The sequence below is a fragment of the Cinclus cinclus genome, chromosome 5, assembly GCF_963662255.1.
Source record: "Cinclus cinclus chromosome 5, bCinCin1.1, whole genome shotgun sequence".
In the NCBI taxonomy this organism is placed as follows: domain Eukaryota; kingdom Metazoa; phylum Chordata; class Aves; order Passeriformes; family Cinclidae; genus Cinclus; species Cinclus cinclus.
This window is the reverse complement of record NC_085050.1, coordinates 27,684,395-27,697,130: the sequence shown is the minus strand read 5'-3', so window position 1 is coordinate 27,697,130 and position 12,736 is coordinate 27,684,395. Positions and strand designations below refer to the sequence as shown.

The 12,736-nt window shown below is 39.0% G+C and overlaps 1 protein-coding gene across 1 annotated transcript in view; it reads left to right on the top strand.

Annotated features, from left to right (window-relative positions):
- The window catches only part of PPAT (phosphoribosyl pyrophosphate amidotransferase), a 40,678-nt gene extending 31,646 nt beyond the window's left edge, over window positions 1–9,032 (top strand). The window contains exons 2-11 of the mRNA XM_062493523.1: window positions 324–390; window positions 1,112–1,318; window positions 1,900–2,012; window positions 2,131–2,276; window positions 3,529–3,601; window positions 4,829–4,980; window positions 6,195–6,322; window positions 6,630–6,851; window positions 7,481–7,601; window positions 8,863–9,032. Coding sequence (XP_062349507.1) covers window positions 324–390; window positions 1,112–1,318; window positions 1,900–2,012; window positions 2,131–2,276; window positions 3,529–3,601; window positions 4,829–4,980; window positions 6,195–6,322; window positions 6,630–6,851; window positions 7,481–7,601; window positions 8,863–9,032 — 1,399 coding nt within the window. The remainder of the gene's footprint in view (window positions 1–323; window positions 391–1,111; window positions 1,319–1,899; window positions 2,013–2,130; window positions 2,277–3,528; window positions 3,602–4,828; window positions 4,981–6,194; window positions 6,323–6,629; window positions 6,852–7,480; window positions 7,602–8,862) is intronic.
- Window positions 9,033–12,736: the final 3,704 nt, after the last annotated feature.

The window sequence follows — 12,736 nt, the reverse complement described above, 5'->3', positions numbered from 1 at the left end:
TCTTAAAATGGCTTTTCTGATTAAGCATCTGTTTTTACCTTATGCCCATACTGAAACTGAAGTCCAATAAGAGCCTGAGGCCATGCTTATTAGTGCAAGGATTCCCACTGATTTTAGTGGACTTAGGCACAAACCTTATGAGACTGTCTTGAAATAAAGCGTAAGACACGCAATAAACCTGCAATTAAAACAGCAATTATACATTTGTAAAATAAAACAAGGAAGCCTACATTAAAATCCTGTTTAAAAAACACCTATCCATTGTATGTTAAAGTGTTTCATAATCACGTCAGTGCTTTATGTTGATTTTATTTTGTCCACAGGGGCCAGGAGAGCGCTGGGATTGTGACAAGTGATGGCGAGTCCTCCCAGGCATTCAAAGTGCACAAGGTAAAATGCAAATAAATGTTTTGTATTCTTAAGTGAGATGCATGTAAGTTAGTTTCTGCTAAGAAGCAGTGTAGTTAGAGAAATAGTTACATGTTTGATGGTCTGTTTTGATTTTGTCAGTGAATCTCATTTTATTACCTGTCTTGAGTGTATGCTTAAAACAAACCTGCCAACGTTGTCACCTTCTACCTCAGGTGTTATCTCTGCAGATTTGGAAGAGCACTGGTGCTCTTCTTGATCTCAAAAAGAAAAAATACTGTTACAGACTATGCACAAGGAAATGGATGACTAGCTCTTACATTAGTGAGACTCAAGGAAGTGGCAACTACTTTACCAAGAGGTAGCAATAAACAGAATCTAAGACAGAATGGAGGCCTGACAAGGTCACAGAGACTTTCTCCAGCTGAGAGAGTTGTGAGGGATGTTACAAGACACATAGTGACTACAGCCTTAAAAGTATCTAATTTTAGTCAGGGAATAGATCGTTCCATGAAAATCCTCAGCACAAAAACGTAGATTGCTTTATTTAAAAACAGGACTAAAGGTATCTGATATACCACTGTGGCACCTACTCAGCTTCTTCCTTTCTCATGTCTTTCAGATTATTTTCTTTTTTCTTAAAGTTCCATTAATACTGTATCACCATTAAGCAGAAGAAGAACGTAGAAAGCCACCAGGAAAATAAAACCAAACAGAACCTTTTCTTCTTTTTCTCCCAAAGGGAATGGGTCTTATAAATCATGTCTTCAATGCGGACAGCCTGAAGAAGCTGTACCCTTCAAACCTTGGTATTGGGCACACGAGGTACTCCACCTCAGGAATTTCTGAGCTGCAGAACTGCCAGCCTTTTGTTGTAGAGACTCTCCATGGAAAGATTGCTGTGGCACACAATGGGGAGCTAACAAACGCTGCACAACTCAGAAGGAAGGTTAGTACCTCTGGGAGCTCTGGCATTGTTTCTTTCTGAGTGTGAGGCAGAAATGAGCAGTACGGTTGCTGTGACTTTTCCTTAATACCAAACTGTTTGGGGTTATGAAAGAGCTCCCTAATCAAAAATAGGTCATTTGGGGCGAGGGGGGGGGGGGGGGGGGGGGGGGGGGGGGGGGGAAGCCTGTGAAGGGGATTCTGCCTTGATATCTCTTTCTGGGTCTGCTGTAGGCAATTTCATGTTTTCTCTTCTATATTTTAACTCTTCCCAGAGCATGCAGAAAGCTAATTAAATGGCACAAACATGAATTTATGCCATGAATATTGGCATTAATTTCAGTTGCATGCAGAGCAAAGGAATGAGATGAAAAAGGAAAAATGTAGTACTTGTGTAAAAGATTGTCCGACCTCATTTTAGAAAGTTGGTTTGTAGGAAGAAACTTGGCATTATTATGCTGTGATCACATGAAGCACTGTAAAACATTTGTTCATTGCACCAAGGTGTTGCTAGGTTCAAATCTGAGCAGTGTGATGTGAGCTTGTTTATTAATGCTGGTAACACTTTTGGTTTGTATCTTAAAGCTTATGCGGCATGGTGTGGGACTGTCGACCAGTTCTGACAGTGAACTGATCACCCAGCTGCTGGCTTTCACACCTCCGCTGGAAAACGACGATACGGCCGACTGGGTGGCAAGGTGAGGAGCATGGGCTTCACAGTCAACACCAGCCATTAAACCTCAGCAGGATGTGCAGCTGTAAATGCACACAGCTGTTCGTTGGCACACAGTTACATTCACCTATGTCTCATTCCAGAATAAAAAACTTAATGAAGGAAACTCCAACTTCATATTCATTGCTAATTATGCATAAAGACATTATCTATGCAGTACGTGATCCGTATGGGAATCGCCCGCTCTGCATTGGTCGCCTTATTCCAGTAGGGGACATGAATGGAAAAGGTAAACTATATATACATACATATATATATGTATATATATATGTATGAATCTGCATATGCATGATGTGTGCGTGAAATCGCTGATGTAAGTAATTAAAGCTACACCTACTTGAGGTGCAAGTAGGAATATGTGAAAAATCAGTTTTGAAAAACCAAAACAAAAAAGTTGGTAGGGAAAAAATCATCTATAGGAAGTGTGCAAAATTCTATTCCTAGATACAGGAATAAAGATACAGATCTTAGTAGTCTAATGGTAGCCACAATTGGCAGCCCAACTGTAATACAATTTAAATAATTCTCATTGCTTAAATGGGAAAGCAGGGATGAACAGAATCCTAGAGGGGTTGAGGCTGGAAGGGAGCTCTGAAGGTCATTGGTCCAAATCCTCTGCTCAAGCCAGGCCACTTAAAACTAGTTGCTCAGGACAATGTCTAGAAATAAGTCTGGTTTCTTCCTTTTTTTCTCCTGTAGTAAGGCAGGCAAAAAGTGCTGAATTACTTGCAACGTTATCTTTGAATTCCAAGCAACCTAGTCACATGTAGTGACTAGACCATTACAGAGTCAGTTCATGGAAAAATTCCTTGTGTTCTTGTTCAGCCTTCAAATCAAAAAATTTCCATTAAGTGAGATTAAAATATCTTCACTTGTTTAAAATAATTAAAAGGCAAAGCAGTAAATACTTCCATATCTTCAGAAAACTGAGTAATTTTAACCACAAGAAAAATTACCAAGATTTTTTAAAGGATACAGACATTCCTACCCTATGTGACACAATTAGATCTTTCCTATGGTTGATTCTCAAAACTCTCACTGGAATTCAATCCAGTATCCATTGTAATCAAAAACATCTATCAACCTATTTAGCATAGGAAAAGTAAGGAGTTTTTTGTGTGAACAAAAGTAATTACATCTATCTAAAGTCACTGAACTAGAACTTGAAAAGTTTGAAATAGTGCAGGGATAACAAAGGTAGTTACTTTAACTGTCTCTCTTTGTAAGCTGTGAATATGATGCTGTTACTTCCACTTCTGCCTAGAACAGGTTTATGATGTTTATTTTGTGGATTTGTTTGGGATTTTTTAAATAATAGAAAGGTGGAAACAGTGGAATGCTATATCTTTTAGTTAGAAATTACAATAGTCTTTAATTGCACACTTGGCAATCATAGCAAGCCAGATACTGCAGCAAAAATGTGATTGTGGGGGCTCATGGTAACAAAAACTGGGGACTCTAACTGAAATATTTTATTTCAGGAAAAGATAACACTGAAACAGAAGGATGGGTTGTCTCTTCTGAGTCCTGTAGCTTTTTGTCTATTGGTGCAGAGTAAGTGGCCTGATCCTCACTTTATCTGAAAGCTCTTCCTTAGGCAGTGATTAAATCCCAAGTTTCCAAATATCATAATTATAACATGAAAGACACCAAGGTTTAGTTTTGCTCGGGAGGATTTTTTGGGTTTTGCCAGTTTTTTTTTCTTGAACAGATGATTGTAAAAAAATAATTATATGTGCTGTCACAAAGTAAATGCCTCTTACTTGTTGCATAATACCTGATTACCCATATAACTTAATTCATTTTGCCCTAATTTTCAGCAGCATAGTTGTATTACTATATAATTCTTCACCTACAGAAAAGTTACACTGGTAGCTCACAGGCTGAAATAACCTGAGTTGTAGCTGCTGTCTGATAAGCTGGCCTCCTTGTTAGAAAAAAAATTAACTGTTTTCTGAAACTTCTTCCGAATTTCTGTTAAGAAAAGCTCTCTATGTAGGACAATCAGCCAAATCCTGTGTGTTTTCAATAAAGCAATTTTGTATCAAACTTCTGCTGTAGCTAAGTGCTACCTGCTACTGCTAGTATCTGACGAGCGAATAAACACCTCTGATTTGTATCTCCAGAATATTTCAATATTTTGGGATAGATTTCAATGTTAGAATAGCCACCTGAGGACTCACTAAAGGATCTAGAAGAATGTTTAATAATGTTAAGCACTTTAACATAATATACCTGAACTATTCCATACTTCTGCAGATTTGAGAAATAGAAGGTACTTTTCTAGTCAGCTTTATGTCATTTGGAGGTAGCTGTCATCTCTAGACAGATATTTCTCTAGATTTAGCTTGTGAGACAGGATTATTTTGGCTACCGCCTCTATTCTAGATTATATTTCTTATATTGCACTGTAAGGTTTATTAGCTTTCATGGAAAAGTTCTCTAGTATTGATACAGGACTATATTATTAAAATATATTCAATCACAGTTAATCCTGTGTAGTATGTCTCACATATAGGACAAATACCATAATTCTCTGGTACTAAGTTTAGTATTTTTACTTGGTTTATTGCTTTTGGATATTAATTCAGACTGTTTTAGTAAGGATCAGTTGTCCTAGCATGTTGGTTTTAAAATGCTTCAGGTCAAATCCTAAGATGGAAGCAAGTTGTCATGTTAAGATGTTCAAAAACATTTTTTCCTGTCAATTGACTCATTTGTACTTCAGAATTATCATCCAGCTTCAGGACATTTCTAACTCCTCTGTATTTCTTTTTCAAGGTATTATCGGGAGGTCCTTCCTGGAGAGATTGTGAAAATATCCAGACATGATGTCCAGACACTGGATGTTGTACGAAGACCTGAAGGAGATCCGTCAGCATTCTGCATCTTTGAATATGTTTATTTTGCAAGACCAGACAGTATTTTTGAAGGTACAAAAATATTACATACAGAGCTCTTCCCTAAATACTGCAAGATGTTGTCCTGGAGTACAATGACTCTGGGATCATAGTCAAGTACCACTGAATATAAGTGGGACATAATGGGCTGGCATAGCTTTTGAGATAAAACTCATCAGGAGGAGCATGTAACATCACCTTCCTGTTTGTGGATGTGGATGCAGCATCAGATAGGCTGCCTGCATACTCCTGCGGGAGGGATGAAAAGGATCATGATTAAGGTAGATGAAATATCTTTTACAGGTGAGAGACTGAGAAAGGAACCTTATTGGTTCTTGGGCAACATTTTAAAAATTAGACTTGTGAAATAGGATTTACAAAATAACTTTATCATTATATTTTTCTTTGAAATAAGTGTAACTTCAGGAAGATGCTTGTAATTTAACTTGTAAATCTATGCATTATCTAAGTACTTGGCATTGTCAGTGTAATGCTTTTATTATTATTTCAATAGAAGCCCTCAAAATACTAGCCAGGACTCTCATATATGGCAACCAACCTCTCACTGCTTTCTAGGGACATGCCATCCATTGATCCAGTACAACTCCCCACCCTTATAAAGCCACTTTCACCCCAAATTCCTTTTCTTTCATGATCACCTTACCCTTCAGTATCCTCACTTCTCACATTCCTTGGTACTGCTGCTGGAGCTTTTGCTATGTCTCATCTCATCACAGTACTTCACTTCTTTCCCATGTTGCAATTTTTTAGGGCCTTAAAAGCTCCTGAGTCCCCTTATCCCCTTACTAAATTCAGGGTGAATTTTGCCAACTGATTCAAAGTCACTAAGTGGACAGAAGCCAACAGAAGGCATAAATTTTGTCTGGTGGAAAAAGCAGTTTAAAAATAGAATATGCACGTTATGAACAGGCAGGCATAATTTATATTTCTTTCCTCCTGCAGATAGATTTGATTTTGTAACATCCACAGGACGTTAGTTTAGTTAGTTAGTTACTGAGTTAGAGCAAACTGGATTTTAATTCTCCATGTTGCAATACGAATGTGAATGTTAGAATGTGATATTACAGAAGGAAATAAAAAAATACTTTATGCAAGTGACTACTTATTAGTTCTGAAACTTTTCTCACTGACTTCTATGCCTACAAATTGACACAGAAATTCATACAGAAAACTGAGAGGAAATCTGAATCATGCATACCAAGAAAAACACTTCTTTCTATTCTTAGGTCAGATGGTATATTCAGTCCGCAGAAGATGTGGGCAGCAGCTTGCTATTGAAGCACCTGTGGAAGCAGACCTGGTCAGCACTGTTCCAGAGTCTGCAACTCCAGCAGCTCTTGGTTATGCTCAAAAGGTATATGTTACCTTGCTCTTTTTGCTCCCCCAAGCATATTTATACACATCTCTTTTTGTAATGGACTATAATGATGTCGGTTGTTGGAGATGCATATTGATAAAGCTCTGCATCTTCAGTACACAGGCTACTCCTTTTGAGTCCCCTGCCTTGTTTTTTCCTGTCATTATTCCTCTATATTAAAGTATTTAAACATTTTTTTGGTTACCATGAAGTCATACTAAGTCGTAAGGTTGCTTTAAAAAACAGTAACTGAAACTATCAAGTTCTTCTATATTAATTCTGTTTAACTGTCTCCTGTTTGCAGTGTGGACTACCATATGTTGAAGTACTCTGTAAAAATCGATATGTAGGGAGAACATTTATCCAACCAAATATGAGGTTACGGCAACTTGGTGTTGCAAAGAAGTTTGGTGTTCTGTCTGATAATTTTAAAGGCAAACGAGTTGTTATCATTGATGATTCAATTGTGAGAGGCAATACCATTTCACCCATAATAAAACTACTGAGAGAATCAGGAGCCAAAGAGGTAAGTTAATTTTAAGTCAGTACAATACAGATGTAAATAGAAGTTGATGGGAGGTTAAAGCACAAGAGTTTCTACTGTACATTTTTGCCTTATTTAAAAGGGCAATTGTGAAAAAAACCCAATGGCTAGTGTGTGTTTATTGTGGAGATAGGTTAAGGAGGTTCTTTTGTATGAGTGTGACTTCTGGGTGACTGAGGTGACAGGAACAGGTCTCCACTTACAAAGCACTATCTGGCAAATACAAAAAAGAATGGATTAATAGTTAAGATCAGAAAAACAAGTATTCCTGATGTGCGACCTGTGGAAGTGCAAAAAGTACAACCATATACTGCTGTAAATACCACATATCTTAAGTCACCAGAGCACCATTTTTTTAATTGATAAAGATTTTTTAAGCAAAACAATGTGTGCAAGTCAGTCACTGGAGAAAAAATGTCCTGTATAATATTTGATTTTGTAAGCTGAAACTTGTTTTTCAAGAACTGAACACCACTGAAGAGAAGTAAAATCAGGATGGAACCTTCTAAGAACATTAGGACACAGTGTAAAAAATAAGTTCTAAAACTGTCTTACCTTCTTCTGCTGACCATCAACTTATATCAGCCTGTTTTGAAACTATTTTTATTCAGGTGCACATCCGTGTAGCTTCACCTCCTATAAGATTTCCTTGTTACATGGGAATAAACATTCCAACTAAAGAAGAACTCATTGCCAACAGGCCTGAATTTCATGATCTTGCTAACTATATAGGTAAATGCTACTATCTTTTCTTTTTCTTGTAAGAGCTATCAATTGTGTTTCATAATCTACTTCAAAATAAAGCAGAACATATCAAGGCACCAGTGACAAACCTGACCAAATCTGTAAGGTTGGTAAGCTAGGTTTCTGCATTGTGAGCACTCTGTGGATCAAACCAATTCAGCTACATACTTTTTTTAAAAAAAGTTAATACAGTTAACACAGTTAGGGAGCTGTATTTGTCAAAACAATAGAAAATATTAGAATAATTGCATAAGCATAAGTTGTAAATAAAGTATGACGACAAATCTTTCCAATACTTAAAGCTCTTTCTACAAAACTTGACAAAAAGGAACTACTGCAGTCAAAATACCAGGAAGAAAATAAGTAGTGAAAATCCATCCTATAATGAAAAGCAGATGTAGTTTCACTTTCATGAGATATTAATAAAAATATATTCAGAATTTGTAAACACCCACTGAATTTTCTACAAATTGACATTTACGTAAATAAATTTAACTGCATTATATATTTCACTTCAAAAGAAATTACATTTGAAAACAATCAAAGAATGTTAAAAACCTTCTGAAATTTTGAGTCATGTTTGCAGCAGAACAAAAGAAAGATTGACAGACAGTTTATGTTCCACCATAAACTCTGATTTCCTGTGTTAAAACATTTACTTTCATTGTCTAATACTGCAATGAAATCTTTTTCCAAAAATTATTGTGAAGGTGTATGGAAATATTGCAAGTTTGTAGGATCTCGTTTTTAAGTATTATTCACCACATGAGTGCAAAGGATAAAAAACTAACAATATGAAAAGGCTATCAAACATTCCTACTGCTAGAAGATTTGCATGAATTGCATAATTTTTTTAACATGATGGTCTTCCCTTCCTCCAGGTCCCAGAGAGGCTTGGTAGTCCTTGGTGCTCAGATTTGGAATGCACTATGCACACACATTTACTTCCAGACCTGAACTAAGGTTAACTCTGGGAGACGACAGGGAGTTCAGGGAGTCTTAGTACACACTCTGGACTTTGCTTCTGGTTTTGCAGTTATTGTCACATTTGTTCCCAACGGAACCTTCTGTCTAGATTTCAGTGAGTCTGCTCCCTGCACAAAGAATTTAAGGGCAAGAGGTATTACAGTCTTAAAATTTTTCAGTCATTCTCTTTCATAATCCATATGGTAATGTGACTGCATTCTCAAAGAGCATTGGATTTGGTACAATATTGCAGCTTTAACTGATGATCCTTTATTTCCTCTAGGAGCAGACAGTGTTGTCTATCTTTCTGTGGAAGGGTTGGTATCATCTGTGCAAGAAAGCATCAAAGCAAGACAAGACAACAACCCTAAAACCCACAAGACGTTTATGGGAAAGCTTGGTCATTGCACAGCGTGTCTCACTGGAGACTATCCCGTTGAGCTAGAATGGTGAACTTTTAGTGGATGGACATCAGTTCATAAGTTGTTGAATGTACCTTTTTCAGTGATGCCTTCTTGCTAAATAGCCTTCTTGCATTAGTCAAACAGAAGCCTTATGACAGCTAACTAATTACTGTTACTAAAACACATCTTTAAGTAAAGACTTACAGAAAGTCTGATGTGCTGATGAAAACAATGTAAGTAGATTAAAATATAAAATCATATAGTTTTGATGCACACACATGCCTTCTATTTTCTCACAAATGCTATAAAAACCAAAGTTTTTTTTAATTATGTAGAAGTCCCAAAGTTTATTGTTTTTGTCTTGCCCTAAAAGCTTCTGTATTAATTTGCTCACAAAGCACAAATCATGTGATGATGTAATTTCAAATTATCAAAGTCTTAATGCAAAAGTATCTGAAGTTTGCTTTTCTCCTTAAGAAAAATACCAGGAAGAAAATTAGGAAGAATGAAACTGCTTTCTCAGCAGTTACTGCTTAGGCTTCTTAAGAATAGAAGTATCTAATAATTTTGGATACAGCCTTTTTAAAATGAGACCTTTGTAACAGATTCTATGCACATGATGTCTAACATGATTTTTAAAAGTGAAGACTCAGGGAAATGCTCAGCCAAAAAGCGAAAAGCCCTCTAGTTTTGTAAGTTTAGAATTCTGTTTTAGAAGTCATGTAATTACATTATCTTTGTGTGCTTCTATCAATTGCCAATGCAGTGTGGAAGAAAAAAAATACTTCGCACTGCCATTCTTTTTTGTTTTACACCTTGTTTTCTCTGGGATAAGTCTGACAGTTTCTGAAATGTCCTTTTCATTTGTCACATTCAAAGTAAACTAAAAAAACCCCAACTTTCCATACTTAACAGTAAAAATGATATATCAAATGAAGGTCATGAGTTGTTTAGGACATTAGTCTTATTTTATTACATTACTGCTGTTAGAATAAATGTAATGTTTAAAAAACTCAAGTGTTCTGAAGAACCATTAGCTGTTAAATGCATTGTGTTCAGTTGGTCACAATTACACAGTTACTGGTATACAGGAAGATCACTTGGACAACGAACCACTAGCTGAAAATGGAAAAGCACCTTTTCAAAACTATTGCAAATTTCCGCACAATTTAAAAAATGTTTTGTATACCTCAGTCTTTCTCACTGAATACCAACCAGCAGCTTTGGATTTTCTATTTAATATTGTGTGTTTTGGCCTTATAATTGTTTGTGACACTGTTGAAAAAAATAAATAAAAAAGTTTAAGAGCTTCTTCCTTGCCCATCATCTTCCTTATAGCTAAAAATTACAGGATTGCTAATTAAATTAAAAAAGGAGTTTTATGTGGGAATTGTAGCAATTGTGCCTGATTGACAATCACAGCACAAAAGTCCTAGTTTGAAAAAGCATGTAAATACACATGCTTTAATGAAGTCAAGACTGACTTGGAATTAGAACCCACCTGCAGCCAAACCTATGGGAGAATCTAGATTTGATGAGCATGGGGCTCTTACGGGCTGCTTCACCCGCACCCAGATCTGCATATTGGGGGATGTATGTGGATCTCTTCTAATTAGCAGGTTTGCTTTTAGCAGAACCATAACAGTTCATCTGGACTGTGAATTGATCAAAACCAGAATGAGGTGGACACTGACCACCCCCTCTTCCAGATTAACCAGGAAGGAGTATGAAAAAAAAAAGTGTTCATTTTTCACTGTTCTTCTTTCCCACCCTCAAAAGAAACTTTTTTAGAAGAGCTAAGTTGAGCTCTTAGATTACAAATACATGTGAGTAGCCCTTCAGATGTGAGATAAATATTCAGATGCACATGATATATAACAAGTCTACCTGTCTGTAATTGTCCACAGGACAGACTGGAAATGAAACTTGTGTAAATTCTCTCTTAATGTGCCTTCAGCAAAATGCTGAAGTCCAATAATAACTGTTTTGATGTGATTTGAGCATTGGGTGGCATAATTCTGATTTTAAAAAAAAAATAGTCTCATTGCCTTTCCTCCTCCACATTATGCAAACGAAATTCTGTCTGCTACTGTGAGCACCGTAATTTTTGAATGCACTACAATGCTGAATCTTTATTATGTATTTTTCAAAATCTTGAGTTAAAGAGGAGACACTTTTCAAGTGTAATTTTATTCTGACAACTGGATTTATGCTTCAGGTTATTAGACCCTCTTTATCACATACAGCCAACACACATCAGAGAGCGTGCAGAAGGAGAAAACTTTGGTTTTAGGCATTGCTATTTGCATTAATGCTTTACTGTGAAACCGTTTCTGCTGTATTGCCAATGTGCAACTGTGCCAAATTATCACTTAGAGAATGTGACAAACAGTAGAAAGATGATGTCTAACTTCTCCCATGCAAACATTAAAAATGGTTGTGAACTGGTTTTCTAGTTCATTCCCTGTGAGGCATCACCGGCACCATGCACAGAGGCTTATTTAATAAGGACACCCTGAATGCGTCTCGGAGCCAAAGTAAATAATTTACCGTGAAGGTGGTGAGGCACTGGCATAGGTTCCCAGAGAAGGTGTGGATGCCCCATCCCTGGGAAGTGTTCAGAGTCAGGCTGGATGGGGCCATTGAGCAACCCGGTCTAGCGAAAGCTGTCTGTGCTCACAGTGAGCAGGGTGTCGGAACTAGAAGATTTTAAGGTCGCTTCCAACCTTTAACATTCCACGGTTCTATGACTTTGTGTCATTAAATCACGCACGCGGCCCCCAGGGCAGAAGCAGTGTCCTCTTCCCAGCACGGCTCCCGCTACCCTCACCCGCACTCCACGCCGGGAGCGGGGCGTGGGGCGGCTGCAGGGGCCGCTTCAGAGGACAGCCCAGGGACTGCGGGACCAACCGCTTCCGGGACGGCCCAGGTACCTCCACCTCCCAGCACAGGGAAGGGCGGAACTCCCGCCCCACACACCGGACGTGACATCCCCGGCCGCCCGCCCACGGCGGCACCACGGGCGGGAAGGCCCGTACCACCTTCCGGGCCGCAGGGGGACCGGCACACGGGAACCGACAGGGGTGAGCTGTGAGCGTGAGGGGGCGAACCCTGCCCTTCGCCCGAGCAATCTGTATTTGTTTTTGCTCCTTTCCCCATCTCTGCCGGGGAGAGCGGGGAGGGCTTTGGCGCACCTGCTGTTCCTTTCTCCATCTGTGCCCCCCGCGCGAAGCAATGGCGCAGGGCTCTGGCGGAGCGGGCGCTGCTCCTGGGTACCCGAACGGCGCGGCCGCCGCTGGCCAATGGGAGCGCGGCGCTACCACGTCCCGCCAATCGGAGGCGGCGCTGCTGCCGGGCTGGGGCGGGGCCAGGAGGACACCGGGAAGTGCCGCGGGCGGGATCCCGAGGAGCGCCGGGAGCCGCCGGGCCGTGCTCGTCCCGTTTGGAAACAGGGTAACCTGAAAGAGGAGAGCGGGGGCCGTAGCCCGGATCCGTCCGGTCGTCGGTCCGGGCCTGACGGGAGGGCTCGCCGGGCAGAAATGGGCACTAGCACGAGCAGTGCCCAAAAAGGTCACGTGTTGTGGGTTTCTGCTTGTGAAGGAAGGATTCGTATTTCACAATTCCATTGAAAGAGTTACTAATTAATTAAGCTGTGTTAATGAAGTTATTAATTCAGTGATGCCCAGCTTCAAAAATACAAGTGTAGCAGTGAGGAACAAATCAGGAATCTAGCTTTGCGCCTTTTGCAGTCTA